Source organism: Chlorocebus sabaeus, chromosome X (genome assembly GCF_047675955.1).
Source record: "Chlorocebus sabaeus isolate Y175 chromosome X, mChlSab1.0.hap1, whole genome shotgun sequence".
NCBI lineage: Eukaryota > Metazoa > Chordata > Mammalia > Primates > Cercopithecidae > Chlorocebus > Chlorocebus sabaeus.
The window spans coordinates 23,757,312-23,772,723 of NC_132933.1; the positions used below are offsets into that span (position 1 = coordinate 23,757,312).

Genomic DNA, 15,412 nt, shown 5'->3' on the forward strand with positions numbered 1-15,412 from the left:
AGGAGAATCCCTTGAACCCAGGAGGCGGAGGTTGCAGTGAGCCAAGATCACACCATTGCACTCCAGCCTAGGCGACAGAGCAAGACTCCATCTCAGAAAAAAAAAAAAAAAAAAAAAAAAAAGGATAATCCAATACTGCCATTCATCCACACTTTAATGACTGCCTTCCTTGGGTTGAGATGATGAAAGCACTACAGGTGGGACCCCAGGGACTTGCAGCACCCTAGCTAGCATGGGCTGAAGCTGGGTGAATGAAGTGAGGAGGGGAGAGGCCGGCAGCATTAATGGCTGCCTGGCTTTCCAAACAACGGCCCCACAGCTACACCACTGCCAGTCCTCTCTGGGGCACTGGGGAGATGGGCCACTCCACCTTTCTGCCTGGCAGCTCACAGGCTAGCTGGCTAGAGTGACTGTATGTGCAGCCTGTGTCGGGGGTGCTGCTGCCTGTATATAGAAACTGTCAAGCTCCTTTACCTGGGAGAAAGCATAAGGCTTCCCACCTTCCTCACCAGTGCAGATGTTTGCCTTTTCCCCAAGGCCTAAGAGGGCTCCTTCCACCCTCCCTGACAGGCTGCCTTAGTGCTCCAGCCCTGTCCCATTGGCCCCTCTGATGGTTTCCTGTTTGCTGGTTTTGCCCAGGGTACAAGACAATTAAATTAACCTCGACGGCAGGGATTGGTCTTCATTTTTGTTTTAGGTCTCCCTTGGCAGCTATCCAGGCACCCACACTAGGTGCTTATGAAAGATGGGCTGCTTGCCAGTGAGACACTGTCACGTCAGCTCCCCAGGGCTGACCAGTCTGGCTGGGAGTGTGGCTGGTGTGAAACAAGTCAGGTATAGGGATGGAAAGCCTTAAAACCAAAGGCACACTCTGTAACTAACCCAGCAACTCCACTGCTAGGAGCAAACCCTGAGGAAATAATCCATATGGTAGGTAAAGATACACACTCAACAAAAAGTGGGGAACAATGGCAACGTCCAAGGTGTAACTGAATTATGGTGAATGAGTCAGTCTTCCACCTACCCCGGCACTTGGGAATCAAAAGACCTTGGTTTGAATTCAGACTCATATACGTAGTAGTTGAGTGATCTTGGACATATCATTGAACACTCCAAAGCCTTGATTTTCTCACCTATAAAATGGGGATAATAAATCTACTCCCTCGGCTTACTGTGAAGATTAAATAATATAAAGTAATCAGGCTCTTAACATGACAAAAGAAGTGCTCAATAAATCCCAGTTTCCTTTCTTGCCTTCTTTCTAATCTATAGGGAAGTAGTATAAGGTGGGGTTAGCTCAGCCTTGCCCCTCAAACATGATCCTGGCCCCTCTGAGAGGCAGAAATGAGGGGAAGCTGGAGGAGGAGATGAAGAGTGAGCAATAAATCACCCCTTGTTCCTTTCTGAGTTGGGAAACCACCATACAGAGAAATTCAAGACAACGTGGATATCCAAAAATTGCGTTCCTGGTCTAGGAATATACTGCATGATACCGTTTCAATTGCATTTATCCCAAATTGACATTCAAACAAGTTTGCATTCTCACACACTGAGATCCGAGTGATGAGGGGCAAGGCAGTCCCAGGGCAATCTGGGGTGTAGAGGGAGGCCAGCCTGGGTTCAAGCACCAGAAAAGCCCATGGAGAAAAGCTTCTTCATAGATGCTCAGACCAACGGCTTCCTGTGGTCGGTCGAGAATTCCCTTACCTTATAGCCAAGACGTGCCGCCCTCTGCAGGAGGGTCTCACCAGCATTTTTGTTCACTATGAGCCGACGTGCCTCTGGGGGGATCTGCCGGGCTGTAGGTGACTCCGAGGCCTCCTCTGAGCTGGCACTTCGGGACTTAGAGGGTGTACATGGTTCTGTGGGTTTCACTGGGGTGGGAGATTTGGGAGATCGTGTCTTCTGCTGGCTCCAGCGACCTTTGCCCTGGAAAGCAGAGATGCAGTCCTAGGTCAGGTTAGGCCAGGCAGCTTATCCATCCACCAGGGTCATCACTGCCTTCAGCGGCCAAGGCCATCTCACCTTATCTGTGTCCATGCTGTACTTTGCTTACACTACCCCAAATGGCCGAGACTACTGTCAGGTTTGAGGCCAGAGGCTGGGCCAGGCGCTAATCATGTGAAGTCTCTCCAGGATCAACACAGGTTCCCGTGAGTTTCTAGCCGGTGGGGAGATATGAAGAGGCTCAAATGCTCAACCCCATAAACCAAGGAATGCCATGGGAATTGTAAATCAGAGATTGAGAGGATATCCCAGCTTCTCTCAAGACTCTGCATGCCTTCTTTACCTGCCTCAATCACCATTTATGGAGGCTTTTACAAGTCCTGTCTGTAAATAGGCAGAAGCAAACTCGGAGAGTGAAATGAGACAGCTATCTTTTTTTTGAGACTGAGTCTCACTTTGTCACTGAGGCTGGAGTGCAGTGGTGTGATCTCTGTTCACTGCAACCTCTGCCTCCCAGGTTCAAGGGATTCTACTCCCTCAGCCTCCTGAGTAGCTGGGATTACAGGCATGTGCCACCACGCCCAGCTAATTTTTGCATTTTTAGTAGAGACGGGGTTTCGCCATATTGGCCAGGCTGGTCTCGAACTCCTGACTGCAAGTGATCCGCCTGCCTTGGCCTCCCAAAGTGCTGGGATTACAGGCATGAGCCACCATGCCAGGCCAGCTATCTTTGACTAGTCACAGCTGCTAAAGCTTCACACTTGAGCAAAAAACCTTCCTTCCACATCCAGCCCTCACAGAATGTTCCCATCTTCCATCACACTGTGTCCCCATATCATACTGAGACCCCCCTGGGGTGGCAGAAAGATCTAACGCAGACCTGGGTTTGAACCTTGTCTCTGCTATCCCCTAGCTACAAGATCTGGGGCAAGGCCCTCCCTCTCCGAGCCCCATTTTCTTCCTTGCAGGGTCTTTGAGATAATGAACAGGGAACAGGGTAGGTGCTCACAAAACACTAGGAGAGGCTGGGAGTGGTGGCTCATGCCTGTAATCCCAGCAGTTTGGGAGGCTAAGGCAGGCAGATCAGTTGAGGGCAGGAGTTCAAGACCAGCCTGGCCAACACAGTGAAACTCAGTCTCTACTAAAAATACAAAAAATGAGCTGGGTGTGGTGGTGCACGCCTGTAGTCCCAGCTACTCGGGAGGCTGAAGCATGAGAATCGCTTCAGCCCGGGAGGGAGAGGTTGCAGTAAGCCAAGACTGCAGCACTGCACTCCAGCCTGGGTGACGGAGTGAGACTCTGTTTCAAAAAAAAAAAAAAAAAAAAGAAAGAAAGAAAGAAAAGAAAAGAAAGAAAGAAAAAAATGCCAGGCATGGTGGCTCACACCTGTAATCCCAGCAATTTGGGAGGTTGAAGCAGTTGGATAACCTGATATCAGGAGTTCGAGTCTAGCCTGGCCAACATGGTGAAACCCCATCTCTACTAAAAGTACAAAAAATTAGTCAGGAGTGGTGGCAGGTACCTGTAATCCCAGCTATTCCGGAGACTAAGGCAGGAGAATTACTTGAACCTGGGAGGCGGAGGTTGCAGTGAGCCCAGATAGAGTCATTGCATTCCAGCCTGGGCAACAAGAGTGAAACTCCACCTCAAAAAATAATAATTAATAAATAAATAAAAGAGATTCTCAACCTGGAGTTGATGCTATAATTGGATGAAGCTTTGGGGGGCACTGGGAGAGGTGGCATACTTTGCATGTGGGAGAGACAGGAATCACTGGGGAAGGCCAGAGGGTAGACTGTGGGAGTCAGCCTCTAAGATGGCCCCAATGATCCCCTGATCTTCGTGCTCTTATGTACCCTCCTCCTACAGTAAGTAGGGCTGACCCGTGTAACCAACAGGAGACTGCAGAAATGACAGTAGGTGCCTTCTGAGGCTAGGGTCTAAAAGACACTGTGGTTTCTGCCTTGCTGTCTTTTGGATCACTCGCTGTGGGGAAAGCCGGCTGCCGTGTCCTGGGGACCCTTGAGCAGCCCGTTGGAGAGATCCATGGGGCAGGGAGAGGAGGCCTCCTGCGAACAACCAGCATCAATGTGCCAGCCATTCGAGCAAGCTACCCCAGCAGTAGATCCTCCAGTCATGCCCTCAGAGGAATACTGCCCTGGCTGACACCTGACTGCAACCTCACGAGAGACCCCAAGCCAGGTCTAGCTAAGCCCCTGAATTCCTGACCCCAAGAAACTGTGTGAGATAATATATGCTTATTGTTGTGTAAAGCTGCTAAGTTGTGTAGTCATTTGTTATACCCCAATAGATAACTAGTATTTCCGACTTATCCAAACCCCTCAGAACATCAAGGTCTCACTTCAATCCTCTGTCTTCTATCATATTCCACAACACTCTAGGCCCTCTTCCTCTGTGTAGCCAGAATACCAAGTCTGAACCATGTAATCTGATGCCTCACTTTCTTCTTTCCATCCAGTTTCATGCATAAGTCTCACCTCTCCTGCTAGATTTTAAGCTCCTTGGGGACAGGGTTCATATTGTCATCATTTTTCTGTTCCTTACAGCACTTAACTCAGGGCTGGACACATTAATATTATTATTTATTTATTTTTTGAGACAGAGTCTCGCTCTGTCACCCAGGCTGGAGTGTAATGGCACGATATCGGCTCACTGCCTTCAAGCAATTCTCCTGCCTCAGCCTCCCAAGTAGCTGGGACTAAAGGCCCCCACCACCACGCCCGGTTAATTTTTGTACTTTTAGTAGAGACGAGGTTTCACCATGTTGCCCAAGCTGCTCTCAAACTCCTGATCTCAAGTGATCCACCTGCTTCAGCCTCCCAAAGTGCTGGGATTACAGGCGTGAGCCACCACACCTGGCCACATTATTACAACAAATATTTGTTGACCTGTTTCAAGCCAGCTGTATACAGAGCCCTGGATGGCCAGAACAGTTGCCTAAAAAGATATTGAGTCAGGGAAGGAGCAGTAGAGAAGAGAAGATGAGGGCTCAGGGCATTTGTTTCCTCTGGTTAATCCCAAGACAGTGAGAAGCCATGATCAGTCCCCATCCTGAAAGGGCAGAGAGGTACAAGCCCTAGCAGGAAGGCACTAGCTATGAGGGTACAATGCTGCTTTATCTCCAGGAGGATAGAGTGTACAATGGCAGGACTGGAGGATGCTGGGTAAAGTACCAGGGTTTCGCTAAGCCAAGCCAGGAACCAAAGGGTGACTCTCCTTTCTGGGGGCCAAAGCTGCCAGAAAGCAGCAGCGAGGCAAGTTGCCTGGGAGGGGGAGGAGCAAGAACAAGTGGGGGGACCCCTCCCCCCACTCCTTCCCCCTGGCTCTGAGCCCCTGTGGGAAGAAGCCCTTGGCCAATGCCCCGCTTTTAGTGTTGCAGGAGCGTTCCCCGCCCTCCCCCACCCTTGCTTCCTGCTACAAAGCCCCATGCCATGGGGGCAACCGGAGCAGGTGGTGGTGGCTGGGAGAGAAAGGAAGGTGGGAGGGGGAAAGGAAGGTCATGGGGAGGGGCAAAAACCTCTCCAGGAGAACACTGCAGCAGACACACTGCCAGGCAGAATAACCAGACAGAAGCATGCGAGTGTGCTGCTGAATCTTGGGCGCTGGTTACCTTTGTGTGGGCTGGGGCCATCCATCTGAGTGTCTGGGGAGGAACGGGGGAAGGGGAGGGGAAGCAGGAGCCTGTGACGCCCACCTTTTCCCAGTGCTGCTTGTGGTGGCGGCATTTTCTGTCCAACTGCCCCCCTCCCCCAGTGTCTCCCGGATACAAACAGAAGCCACCCATTCAGAGCCTGAGAGACATATGGAACGAGCCAGGGCTCCAGAGGCAGACAGGCCTATTTCACATCCCAACTGCATCACTCAGGAAACCCAGTAACTTCACACCAGTCCCTTAACCTCCTTGAGCCTCAGTTTCCTCACTACAAAATGAGTATAATAAAGGTGCCTACCTCCCAAGTGCCACTGTGGGAATTAAGAGCGATAATGTGAATGAACTGCTTGGCACAGACCAGAGTTCCCTGCTCTTTCCCTGGGCCCCTGTCCTCCCACTCTGGGGGGTCAAGGGAATGAACGTTGCTACCCTGCCATGCCATGCTTCTATTCCCTCATTCTTGCTTCCGCCCGAAGCACAATGATGCACAGCAACCCTCAGAGAGTACTTTATGGTTATCAAAGCCTGTCACAGACATTGCTTCCTTTGTTCCCCCAAGCACCCTTGTGAGACAGAAAGGGCAAGAAGCAGCAGCTCCATTCTTCAAGATGAGGAAATAAGCTTGAGTCTTGTCTGAGCTGGAAAGAGGTTCTGGGAGGGGGAAGGGGAAAGGAGGGGAGACGAGCACCTGGGGCTCCCACCTCTTGCCAGTGCCATTTGGGGATCCCAGTAAGAATCATGACCACCAAAGCGCTAGGTGTGATGGCTCACGCCTGTAATTCCAGCACTTTGGGAGGCCAAGTCAGGCGGATCACTCGAGCTCAGGAGTTTGAGATCAGCCTGGCCAACATGGTGATTTTTTGCATTTTTGTACTAAAAATACAAAAAATAGCCGGGCGTGGTGGCAGGCGCCTGTAATCCCAGCTACTCACAAGGCTGAGGCACGAGAATCGCTTGAACCCGGGAGGCGGAGGTTGCAGTGAGCCGAGATCGTGCCACTGCACTCCAACCTGGGCAACAACGCATGACTCTCTCTCAAAAAAGAGTGAGAGAGAGAGAGAAAAAAATTAGAATCACGACCACCAAAACAAGCTGAAGATGGGCTTTTGTTTTTGGCTGTCAATGACAAACACATATTATGAGTATACATTTGAACCTGGACCCTCACTTCTCTCAAATGTAAAGTTCACCCAGGTTGAGGACTGATTTTTTCTAAGGTTACAACATGCAACCTAACACCAATGGCATGAACATCAGACCCAAAAGAGATGTTGATTTGGGATGAGGGTTTTAGGAATGCTTGCCTGGCTGTTGATTGGTAACTGCCCACTCAGTGCCTCTTATGCTTCCGTGAGAAGCTAACAAACTGGGGAGCAGGGGAGGGGAGGAGTAGCTAGAACCTGGGCCCCAGTGGAATTCCTTCAGCCTCACCCTCAATCAACCTTTGTCTGGACCTTACAATCCTTCCTCTTACAAGTTGTTTTCTACCTTGATTGACTCAGAATGTCTCATGATTGGTTTCCAGTAAGTTAAACCCAGACAAAAGCTTCTTGATTGGATGTTAACAAGCTACTGAGGCTAACATCCTGCCATATTCTTTAATTCTTCCTTAACTCAAAGAAGATCTAAAGATTGTAGAGGAAAAGTCATCATGGGCCAGAACTTATAGTTAACTATAACTTTAGTTCCCATTCTTCAAACCCACCCCCAACCCTTCGAGAACTAGTTTGAGAATGCCTTACTAAATATGGGTTAATTTGATCCTCCCCATATCCCCCCATCCCTCCCTCCCTCCTGCCTCGTCTGCCCACCTCCCACACACACACCTTATACAATACCCCTTGATGGCTACGCACCTTTACCTCTTCTGAGACGGTTGCCATGTGCTTGGTCTTGCACTTTCGTTTTCCTGATGGTTTTTCTGAATTTTCAAGGCAGGCTGGCTCCTCCAGGTTATTTGGGAGGAAACCATTTGGTGAATCCGAGATCCCCTGGGCTTTGTTGGGCAAGAGAAGGTTCCTGTTCCTGAGGCGGTGCTCCAAACTTTGGGAGGAGGAAGTCTTCTGCTTACGGGCCTTTAAATCTGAAGGCAAGAAACAGGAAAAGAACGGACGTCAAAGAAATGGAACACAGAAAAGCAACGCCTTCCTCTAAGATGAATCAGAGGACTTTGGGGATTAGAACTGCAGTGCAAAGTTGTATAACTATCAGCTATCGATATCCAGTGCAGTGCTGACTATTCCACTAAATGTTTCTTGAATGAACATACCATACCTCAACATCGAAGTCCCTCCTCTACAAGCAGGAGACAGCTCCCAGCCCTGCCAGCAGGGGGCGGCCCATCTGGCTAGCCCTAAGATGAAGGTAATTTTAACAGGATTTTACCCAGAGCAAATCAGAATTTCTTTTCACTTTTTTCCCCATTCCCTTTGTCTCTTTCTCCAGTCCCATATGAAAGCAAATCTGGCGGTCCTGCTGACATTAAGTATCAAGTACATGGGGAACAGGGAGGAAAAGGTAGAAGGCTGCCTTCATGGCCTCAGCTCTACTCACCTGACTGTCCCATTTGTCACTCTCCGAGGACACAAAAATCAAAGCTACAGGAACTCCCTGAAACTAGAAGGCACCATGAGCCTACTTAGCTGGCAGTCAAGGGCAGAAACCTGCTGCCCTTTCTGGGTGAAAATCAAGTCACTGGTATCACTAGAACACACCAGCAACATCTCTAATTTAGCCACAGCTTGCTGAACAAAGCACATTCTAATTTCAAAAAGGCCTGCCGGGAACTCCATTATCAAGAGCTTCATCCCACAGGGTCTGTCCTAACCCCGTGTGTAGGGGCAACTGATTGTGTGTTTAGCCTCGTCTCTCAAGATTAGTGCTGCTTGGCTTGGCCGTCAATTGTGTGATTGGCTGGGCTCAAGTCCTAATTGCTCTGAGCCTCAGTTGCCATATCTGTAAAATGGGGAGAATATAATCTACATCACAAGAGTGGTATGAGAATGAAATAAGGTAATACATGCAAAATCCCTTTAAAAAAGTATTATAACAAGTAAGGAATCATTATTCTGTTATTTAAGCACAAGCTCTTGAGGTGGACCCATGCCCATGTGTTTTCCTCCCCACGAAATGAACACCATGCCTAGCAATTAGTGAAATGAAGGGACTGAGATTGAAGAGTTCTCAACTCGCCTCCCCCAACCCTGACATGGGCTCTCACATGTGACATTGTCAAAGGCAGATCCAGATGTGGGAGCCATCATTCCAGCATGAGGAGTTGGCTGCAGCTTATGCACAGTTCCTGGAAGGCCAGCTGTCATGCCACCCCTTTCTCCCAACTAGCCTCAGCCCACTAGTGGGGCCCCATAGCCTGTCCAGGAATTGCAGTACTACACGGTCTCTAATAGCACTTCCAATCAGAATGTTCTAAACTCGGGCTTTTGATGCAACACATTTGGGCTGAGACAAAAGAGGAAGGAACAGAACCATGCCTTGTGAGGACTCCAGGAAACATGAAGAAGTTGTATTACAGTGTTCAATGCTACAGGCAAAGAAACAGCCCACCTTGTTTATCCAGGGCAGGGCAGGCTCGGGTGTTTATTCAATTGTAGAGAAGTGAAGGCTTTATAAGTAGCCTACAAAGGACCAGACAGCGGAGGTGGCAGGTGTGTGAGTGGAAGTGGCTCTGCCTACCTGCTCCGCAGGTCAAGATGGGACATAACCAAAACCAGGATGAAAAGAAAGTCAGGAGGCTCAGACAGAAGTGTAACCTGCCTCATTTTGGCCTTTGCCAAATTCCTGCACGAAGATGCCATCATCAGATCTGGAGAAAAGTGACCAGACCACGTGCCAAATCCAGCTGCCTCAATGCAAAACCCTTAGACACATCCATGGAGGAAGAATGACCTACGTTCCAACAACTGAAGCTCCCCCCAAATCAAGTAGGATGCCTTGATTGGTGGTGTTCTCTGCATTACTGGAGGTGTGTTCATGAAAAGGCTGGCTGGCTACCTGTCAAGAATGCTGTGGAGATCTCTATCTCTGCATTGGGTGGCAAACTGGACCAGGCAACCTTGAAGGTCCTTCTGGTTCCAAGTGCCAATACGTTCCACAGGAAGCTTCCATGCTAGGAAACCAGGTGCCATTAGAGAAGATTAGGTGATACACAAAAGCTCCTCTTCATCCTAACACAAGTAGCTGAGGCCAACAGCTTGACAACTTATTCCTGACCAATCTATTATTGCTCTAGCAGAAGAAAGAGAAAATTGCTCCCACTCTGTCACATAGTTGATGAAAATTAGCTCAATTACTCTCTTGAACGTAGAGATGGGTATCATATATATCTCCACTTAAACAGAGCTGGAAATGAGGTTAAACCATCTTCGCATTATAGCAAACCTGGAATCTACTACCTACTCAATATGAGGTTATTCAGTTTTAGCTAAAAAGGAGACAGCGGATGTTTACTGGCAGCTCAGGATGAATACATTATAGGAGGCAATCAATTGCTGCTTCCAGGGTAGAGGTCAGAGAACGAGAGTGAGAGACAGAGGTGTTCTTATAAAACTCAGAGATGTGCTTTTTGCTTATTTAGAAATCCACTATAGGAATGGGCCTGAACAGTACTCAGTGGAACATACTGATACTAGCGTCTTGTGACAGTCTGTGCCTCCAGGAAGGTATATCACAGCATTTGATGTGATCAGAGAAAGCCTGGTTTTCTCTTTGGGTTGCCTGCCTTCTTAACTCAGGTCCAACAAAAATGATGCCACTTTGGGTCACCTCAAAGCTTCACTCCGTCTCTGAATAATCACTGTGGCTTTAACGGATAAAGCAATGCTGTGCCCGTTTCTACTTGAAGTTCTTCTGTTGGTTTGAAGAACCCACTGTACTTCTTTTTAGCTTAGAGGCTGCAAGTATCCCAGGAAAGGCAGCCGATGCCCTCTGTCTTCTTGAACCCAAGATTCTAGGAGAGAGAACCTGTCCTCCCAAAAGACTCGACTCCCTCAAGCCAACCAGAGAACTCCCTGGTATCCAGTTGTCCCATGCCAAGGATGTCACCGCGGCCTTGCCCACAGGTTCAGACTTCTATAAGAAACTGGAGGGCTTGGGCCTTCATGTCCTCCGCTCACCTGCAGGCCAATCCGAACTCATTCAATGTCAACCCAAAGCCAAAGGCTGGGAGCTGGAGTTGAGTGACCCCCTCTGGCAGCTGGAGATCATAGCACCGGGTTTCTCTGGGTCCCGAAGCCTTTGGCTGGCGTAGAGATGCCCGAGGGTTCCCAGAAGCCAAACAGGCTGCGGCGACAGCAGAGCCCTGGCCAGCCTTACCTGCTCTCCCTTTCCGCCGCTGCTCATCTTCTTGCTCCGTCAGGTACTCCCCAGTCTGATATTTTCGGCTCTTCTGCCGTCTTCGTTTCTTCCTCTTCAGCAGGCCCTCCTCCTCCTCTTCCTCCTCCTCCTCATTGGTGTCCCACATTTGCCGGGCAGCCTCTGTCCTCCAGGGCATTTCTCGGGCTCGCCACAGGTGCCTTCGACCCTGGCTCAGCAGAGACTTGTCCTGGGCATGGTGGCTGCGATACTGGGTGTCCCGTTGGGTCTTTCTCACCTTTCGACGCTTAGCTGGGGTGGGGGTTACCTCTTCTTCTTCTTCTGTGGGGAAGACTTCCTGGCTTCCCATGTCACTGTCTGCCATGCCAGCAAAGGAGCTACAGATGCTTCCTGTGGACGGGATGTACAGAGGATGGTCAGGTACTTCTTCAAAGGACAAAGCATGGTGTCGAAGTGAATGCCCTGGACTAGGAGTTTGAAGGTCTGGGTTCAAGTTCAGGCTCTGCCAGTAATAAGCTGTACCCTTCGGGAAAGTTCCTTCAGTGCAGTCTCCTCATCTATAAAATGGGGATACTGTTCTCCCCTTACTGACCTCACAGGGCTGTTTTGAGGCTCAAATAAGATCTTTCACGCATATGTGCTTTACAGAGTCCAATATACCAGACAACATCAAGTATTAAAAACATACACCCTTACTCATCCACGTTACAGTGTTACCTGAATTCACACCCAAAACGCTTGCTTAGCTCTTATAAGGTGCCAAGTATTTTGTAAAGGGCAGGAGAGGGCCACGGGTCCCTGGGAAATCAGGGGCCAGGAGAGGGCAATTGGGGTCTCAGACAGGGCAAGGGAGGACATACTCCTTTTGTGGCACCGCCAATCTTGGGGACAGAGCCACCCAGGCCAAGCAGAATCATCACAAGAGAAAAGTCTCAAGAAAAGCAAAGCAAGAAGGAGTCCCTTTCCTGTGATCTGTGAGAGTCTGGTTGGGTCACGCCCAAATGCACCCAGGCACACCCACTTCCCTTAAATTGACCCCACCTCCTCCTGACTTGCCAAGAGTTCAGGGGTGGAGCTTCCTCCCAGGCGCCTCCCTCCACCGGGTTGTAGCTGTTCCTCACTGCTGGGCAAGCGCTTCCCCCTCCTCCCCCACCACCCCAGGATGGATGATACCTTTCCTGCCTTCCTCAGCCACCTTGCCAAGAGGCCATTTTCTCTCTCCACTCTTTCCTTCAACTCTGCTAACAACAAAAGTACATCCTAAATTGGCCTGGTTTCACACTACAGGAGATTTGACACCTTCCTCCTCGGAAGCAGCTGTGAGATACCACCATCTTTCTCCCAAGGCCCAGCTATTAACTCAACAGTCCCCAGACCCAAGCAAGGTCAGCAGAAGAAAGAAATGGTTCGAGGCAAATAGAGTAAGTAGCCCTTGACCAAAGCTTCAAGTTAGTCAGACTGCTAAAAGACAGCAAATAACAGCACACTTTCCGTTATATAGGCCAGGCAAAACAAAGTGCTCTGGTTAATCTAATATTCTGGTTAGTACAGAATCATCATAGAGATCACAAAGGAATCACCAATTTCCAAAGAATCAAATACGGTACAATGTGTTTAACACTAAAATGGAACTGGCTGTAATGTAGTCGCTCTTTGATAATTCAGAGGACACTTCAGGATTTTGCAAGGCCTCCAGGCCATCATTATGAGCCCCAATTACCACCTCACTTGCCATGTGCTAAGGTGCTAGTTAATAGAATGTCAGATAACTGAGTTTACACTAGACCTTGCTTCCCCATTCTATCCAATTTGCATGGAAATTAGGTGAATGGGGCAACCATCTCCAGCCCTGGATACCAGTGTGGAGGCTAGCAGAAGGTAGTGGTGGCTAGAAAGGGCTAGCTTCTTTTAGTCCCTGGAGGTTGACCAATACAAATTCAGGGAGCCAAATGTGATTCTGCCAGCCCTGACAATTCAATGACTTTTCCAATTTTGAGGATGCCTGTCACACAGGGCAATAAGACCAAGGTCAAAAGTTAAAAGTCTGTGCCTGAGATTGGCCCCAGTAATGACAAGGTGCCAAAGCTTGGAGTTAAACAGGCTTTCCTGAGTGGCACAGGCCTTACCTCTTTCCACCATCAGCTCCCAACAAGAGATACCAAATCCCTGCTCTGAAAAGTTGAACAAATAGTCCTCAAACAGTGGGAAATATTTGAGGACTCTTTGTCCCCTGCCCCCACCCAGGGCTCTCTTATCTCTGCAAGGAGCTGGGCATTGTGGGGCACAGCGAATCAAATTTCCAACTTGACACCTGGGCCCATGGTAAAACTGCTCAACCAGATTTCGATCTCTCTTTTCATAGAAGATGCCTAGAGGGGCCATCACCTGAGTCTCACTCACCAGACTGACTGCGCGTGCGGGTGCTCAGAACCACAGGAATAAAGTCACGGAAACTGCTCTTTGCTTTCTTTTCCAAGGAACCTGGAGTGATGTGTGGTTTGGGGACAGAAGGCAGCAATGTTACAATCAAAGCCTAAAGACCAGAAAGCCCACCTATAAGGCTCAGGGGGGAAGATGAGAAAGAGTTTGTGTTTACCCTGTGGTTACTCTGGGTTACATTTATTTGGTCCCCTTACATGACCATCACATATGTGTCTCTTGTAGACAATGCATGGTTCCAGGTGGTTTTTAAAAACTGGGAGTTTGGTCACTTTTGCTGATATCAGAAAAGGCAGTGCACAGTATCAACTGGATGGTGTGCCAGAAAGTAGGAAAGTAGGAGGCCCCACTGCCCTTAGGACTCTGAGGTTGCTGCACCTCAACAAAGTTCTGCTGGGCATGGTGGCTCATGCCTGTAATCCCAGCACTTTGGGAGGCCGAGATGGGTGGATCACCTGAGGTCAGGAGATCGAGACCAGCATGACCAACATGGTGAAACCCTGCCTCTACTAAAAATACAAAAATTCGCCGGGCATGGTGGTGCTCACCTACATGTAGTCCCAGATACTCGGGAGGCTGAGGAAGGACAATCACTTGAACCCGGGATGCAGAGTTTGCAGTGAGCTGAGATTTTGCCACTGCACTCCAGCCTGGGTGACAGAGTGAGACTCCATCTCAAAAAAAAAAAAAAAAAAAAAAAAGTTCTACCTGAGCTGGAGCAGGTCACAGAGGAGGGCAACCTCAGTGAATCTTGGAGGATTGAGTGAGGCAGGAAGATGGGAACAAGGAGCCAGTGAACAGAGAAAAACGGCTAAGAACAGATCAGGCCGGATGCGGTGGCTGACGCCTGTAATCCCAACACTTTGGGAGGCTGAGGCAGGGAGATAGCTTGAGCCCAGGAGTTCAAGACCAGCCTGGGAAACATGGTGAAACCCCATCTCTTCAAAAACTACAAACATCAGCCAGATGTTTGTGAGTAGCTAGCACATGCCTGTGGTCCCAGCTACTCAGGAGGCTGAGGTGGGAGGATCACTTGAGCTCAGGAGGTTGAGGCTGCAGTGAGCCGAGATTGTGCCACTGAACTCCCTCTAGCCTGGGAAACAAAGCGAGACTCTGTCTCAAAACAAAAAATCAAAACAAAACCAAAAAAATAGACCAGAAGTGGCAGGTCATAGTCATGTCAGATGGGCAAGACCATGCACCTGGACTCCTATGCTCAGGAATGCTGGGGATTCTCTCCCTGATAAGGGTGCCCAGAAACTATTAGTGGCAAAACGGACAGGTTAGGGACACATACCAGCCCCTTCATCCCAAACATTCTGTGTGTCCCTAAGTGACAATAAACGTTTAAGATTTCTCTAAACTCTCCTAGCTAACTAGCTAACTATTGATTTTCATCTTTTCAGAATGGCAGTGTTCCAGTATACCCAAAGAAGACAGCATAATGAACCCCCATTCTGTGGTTTTTGTCTAAATTCTCCGTAAACTTGTTTCTTTGAGCCTAGACCCATCGCGGGGAAATGGGTCGGCTACTGTGTTGTGGGCCTGGTGTTTGTGTCTGAAAACCACTTCCTTCAGCCTTATTCTAGCGCCCAGGGGGAGCAAAAGGGGCCCCGATCCTTGCTCGCTCACCTTAGACTTCAGAGGGGTCAATCATATCTTCTTTCCACACTGAAGAAGTCTCACTTTTCCAGAGTGAAGGAGTCAGCGCCTGAGCCCCTCTGCCCTCACCACCGTGCCCTGGGGATCCCTCTGCAGGCCAGCCCAGAGGGCCAGGGCCTCGGGGCCTACCTTCCTCGTGGCCTTCGGCTCGTTTTCCTGGAGACTGGGACTCCGGCTTTGTCGGCTTCCGGTGCTTGTGCTTTCCCCTGACTCCATTGTGCTCTTTTCCTGAATCTGAAGCCCCCCTGGGGCTTTTCTTGGTGGATTCCTGGGGGTCACTGGGCAGCTTCCGGCACTGTGGAGAGGTAGAGGGTCAGGTCTGAGATCAGTTTCGCTTCTTAAGAAAGCTCTCCCAGGGTT

The 15,412-nt window shown here is 49.4% G+C and overlaps 1 protein-coding gene across 10 annotated transcripts in view; it reads right to left on the reverse strand.

Moving 5' to 3' along the window:
* BCORL1 (BCL6 corepressor like 1) overlaps positions 1-15,412 on the reverse strand; it is a 78,108-nt gene that overhangs the window by 21,925 nt on the left and 40,771 nt on the right. For 9 of the 10 annotated variants that reach the window (XM_073013407.1, XM_073013406.1, XM_073013405.1 and 6 more), the window contains 5 exons: positions 15,182-15,347; positions 13,352-13,432; positions 10,952-11,341; positions 7,477-7,703; positions 1,708-1,929 (listed from right to left, as the gene is read on the reverse strand). In XM_073013407.1, the coding sequence (XP_072869508.1) occupies positions 1,708-1,929; positions 7,477-7,703; positions 10,952-11,341; positions 13,352-13,432; positions 15,182-15,347 (1,086 nt within the window). The remainder of the gene's footprint in view (positions 1-1,707; positions 1,930-7,476; positions 7,704-10,951; positions 11,342-13,351; positions 13,433-15,181; positions 15,348-15,412) is intronic. The other variant, XM_037989125.2, reaches the window with a different exon arrangement.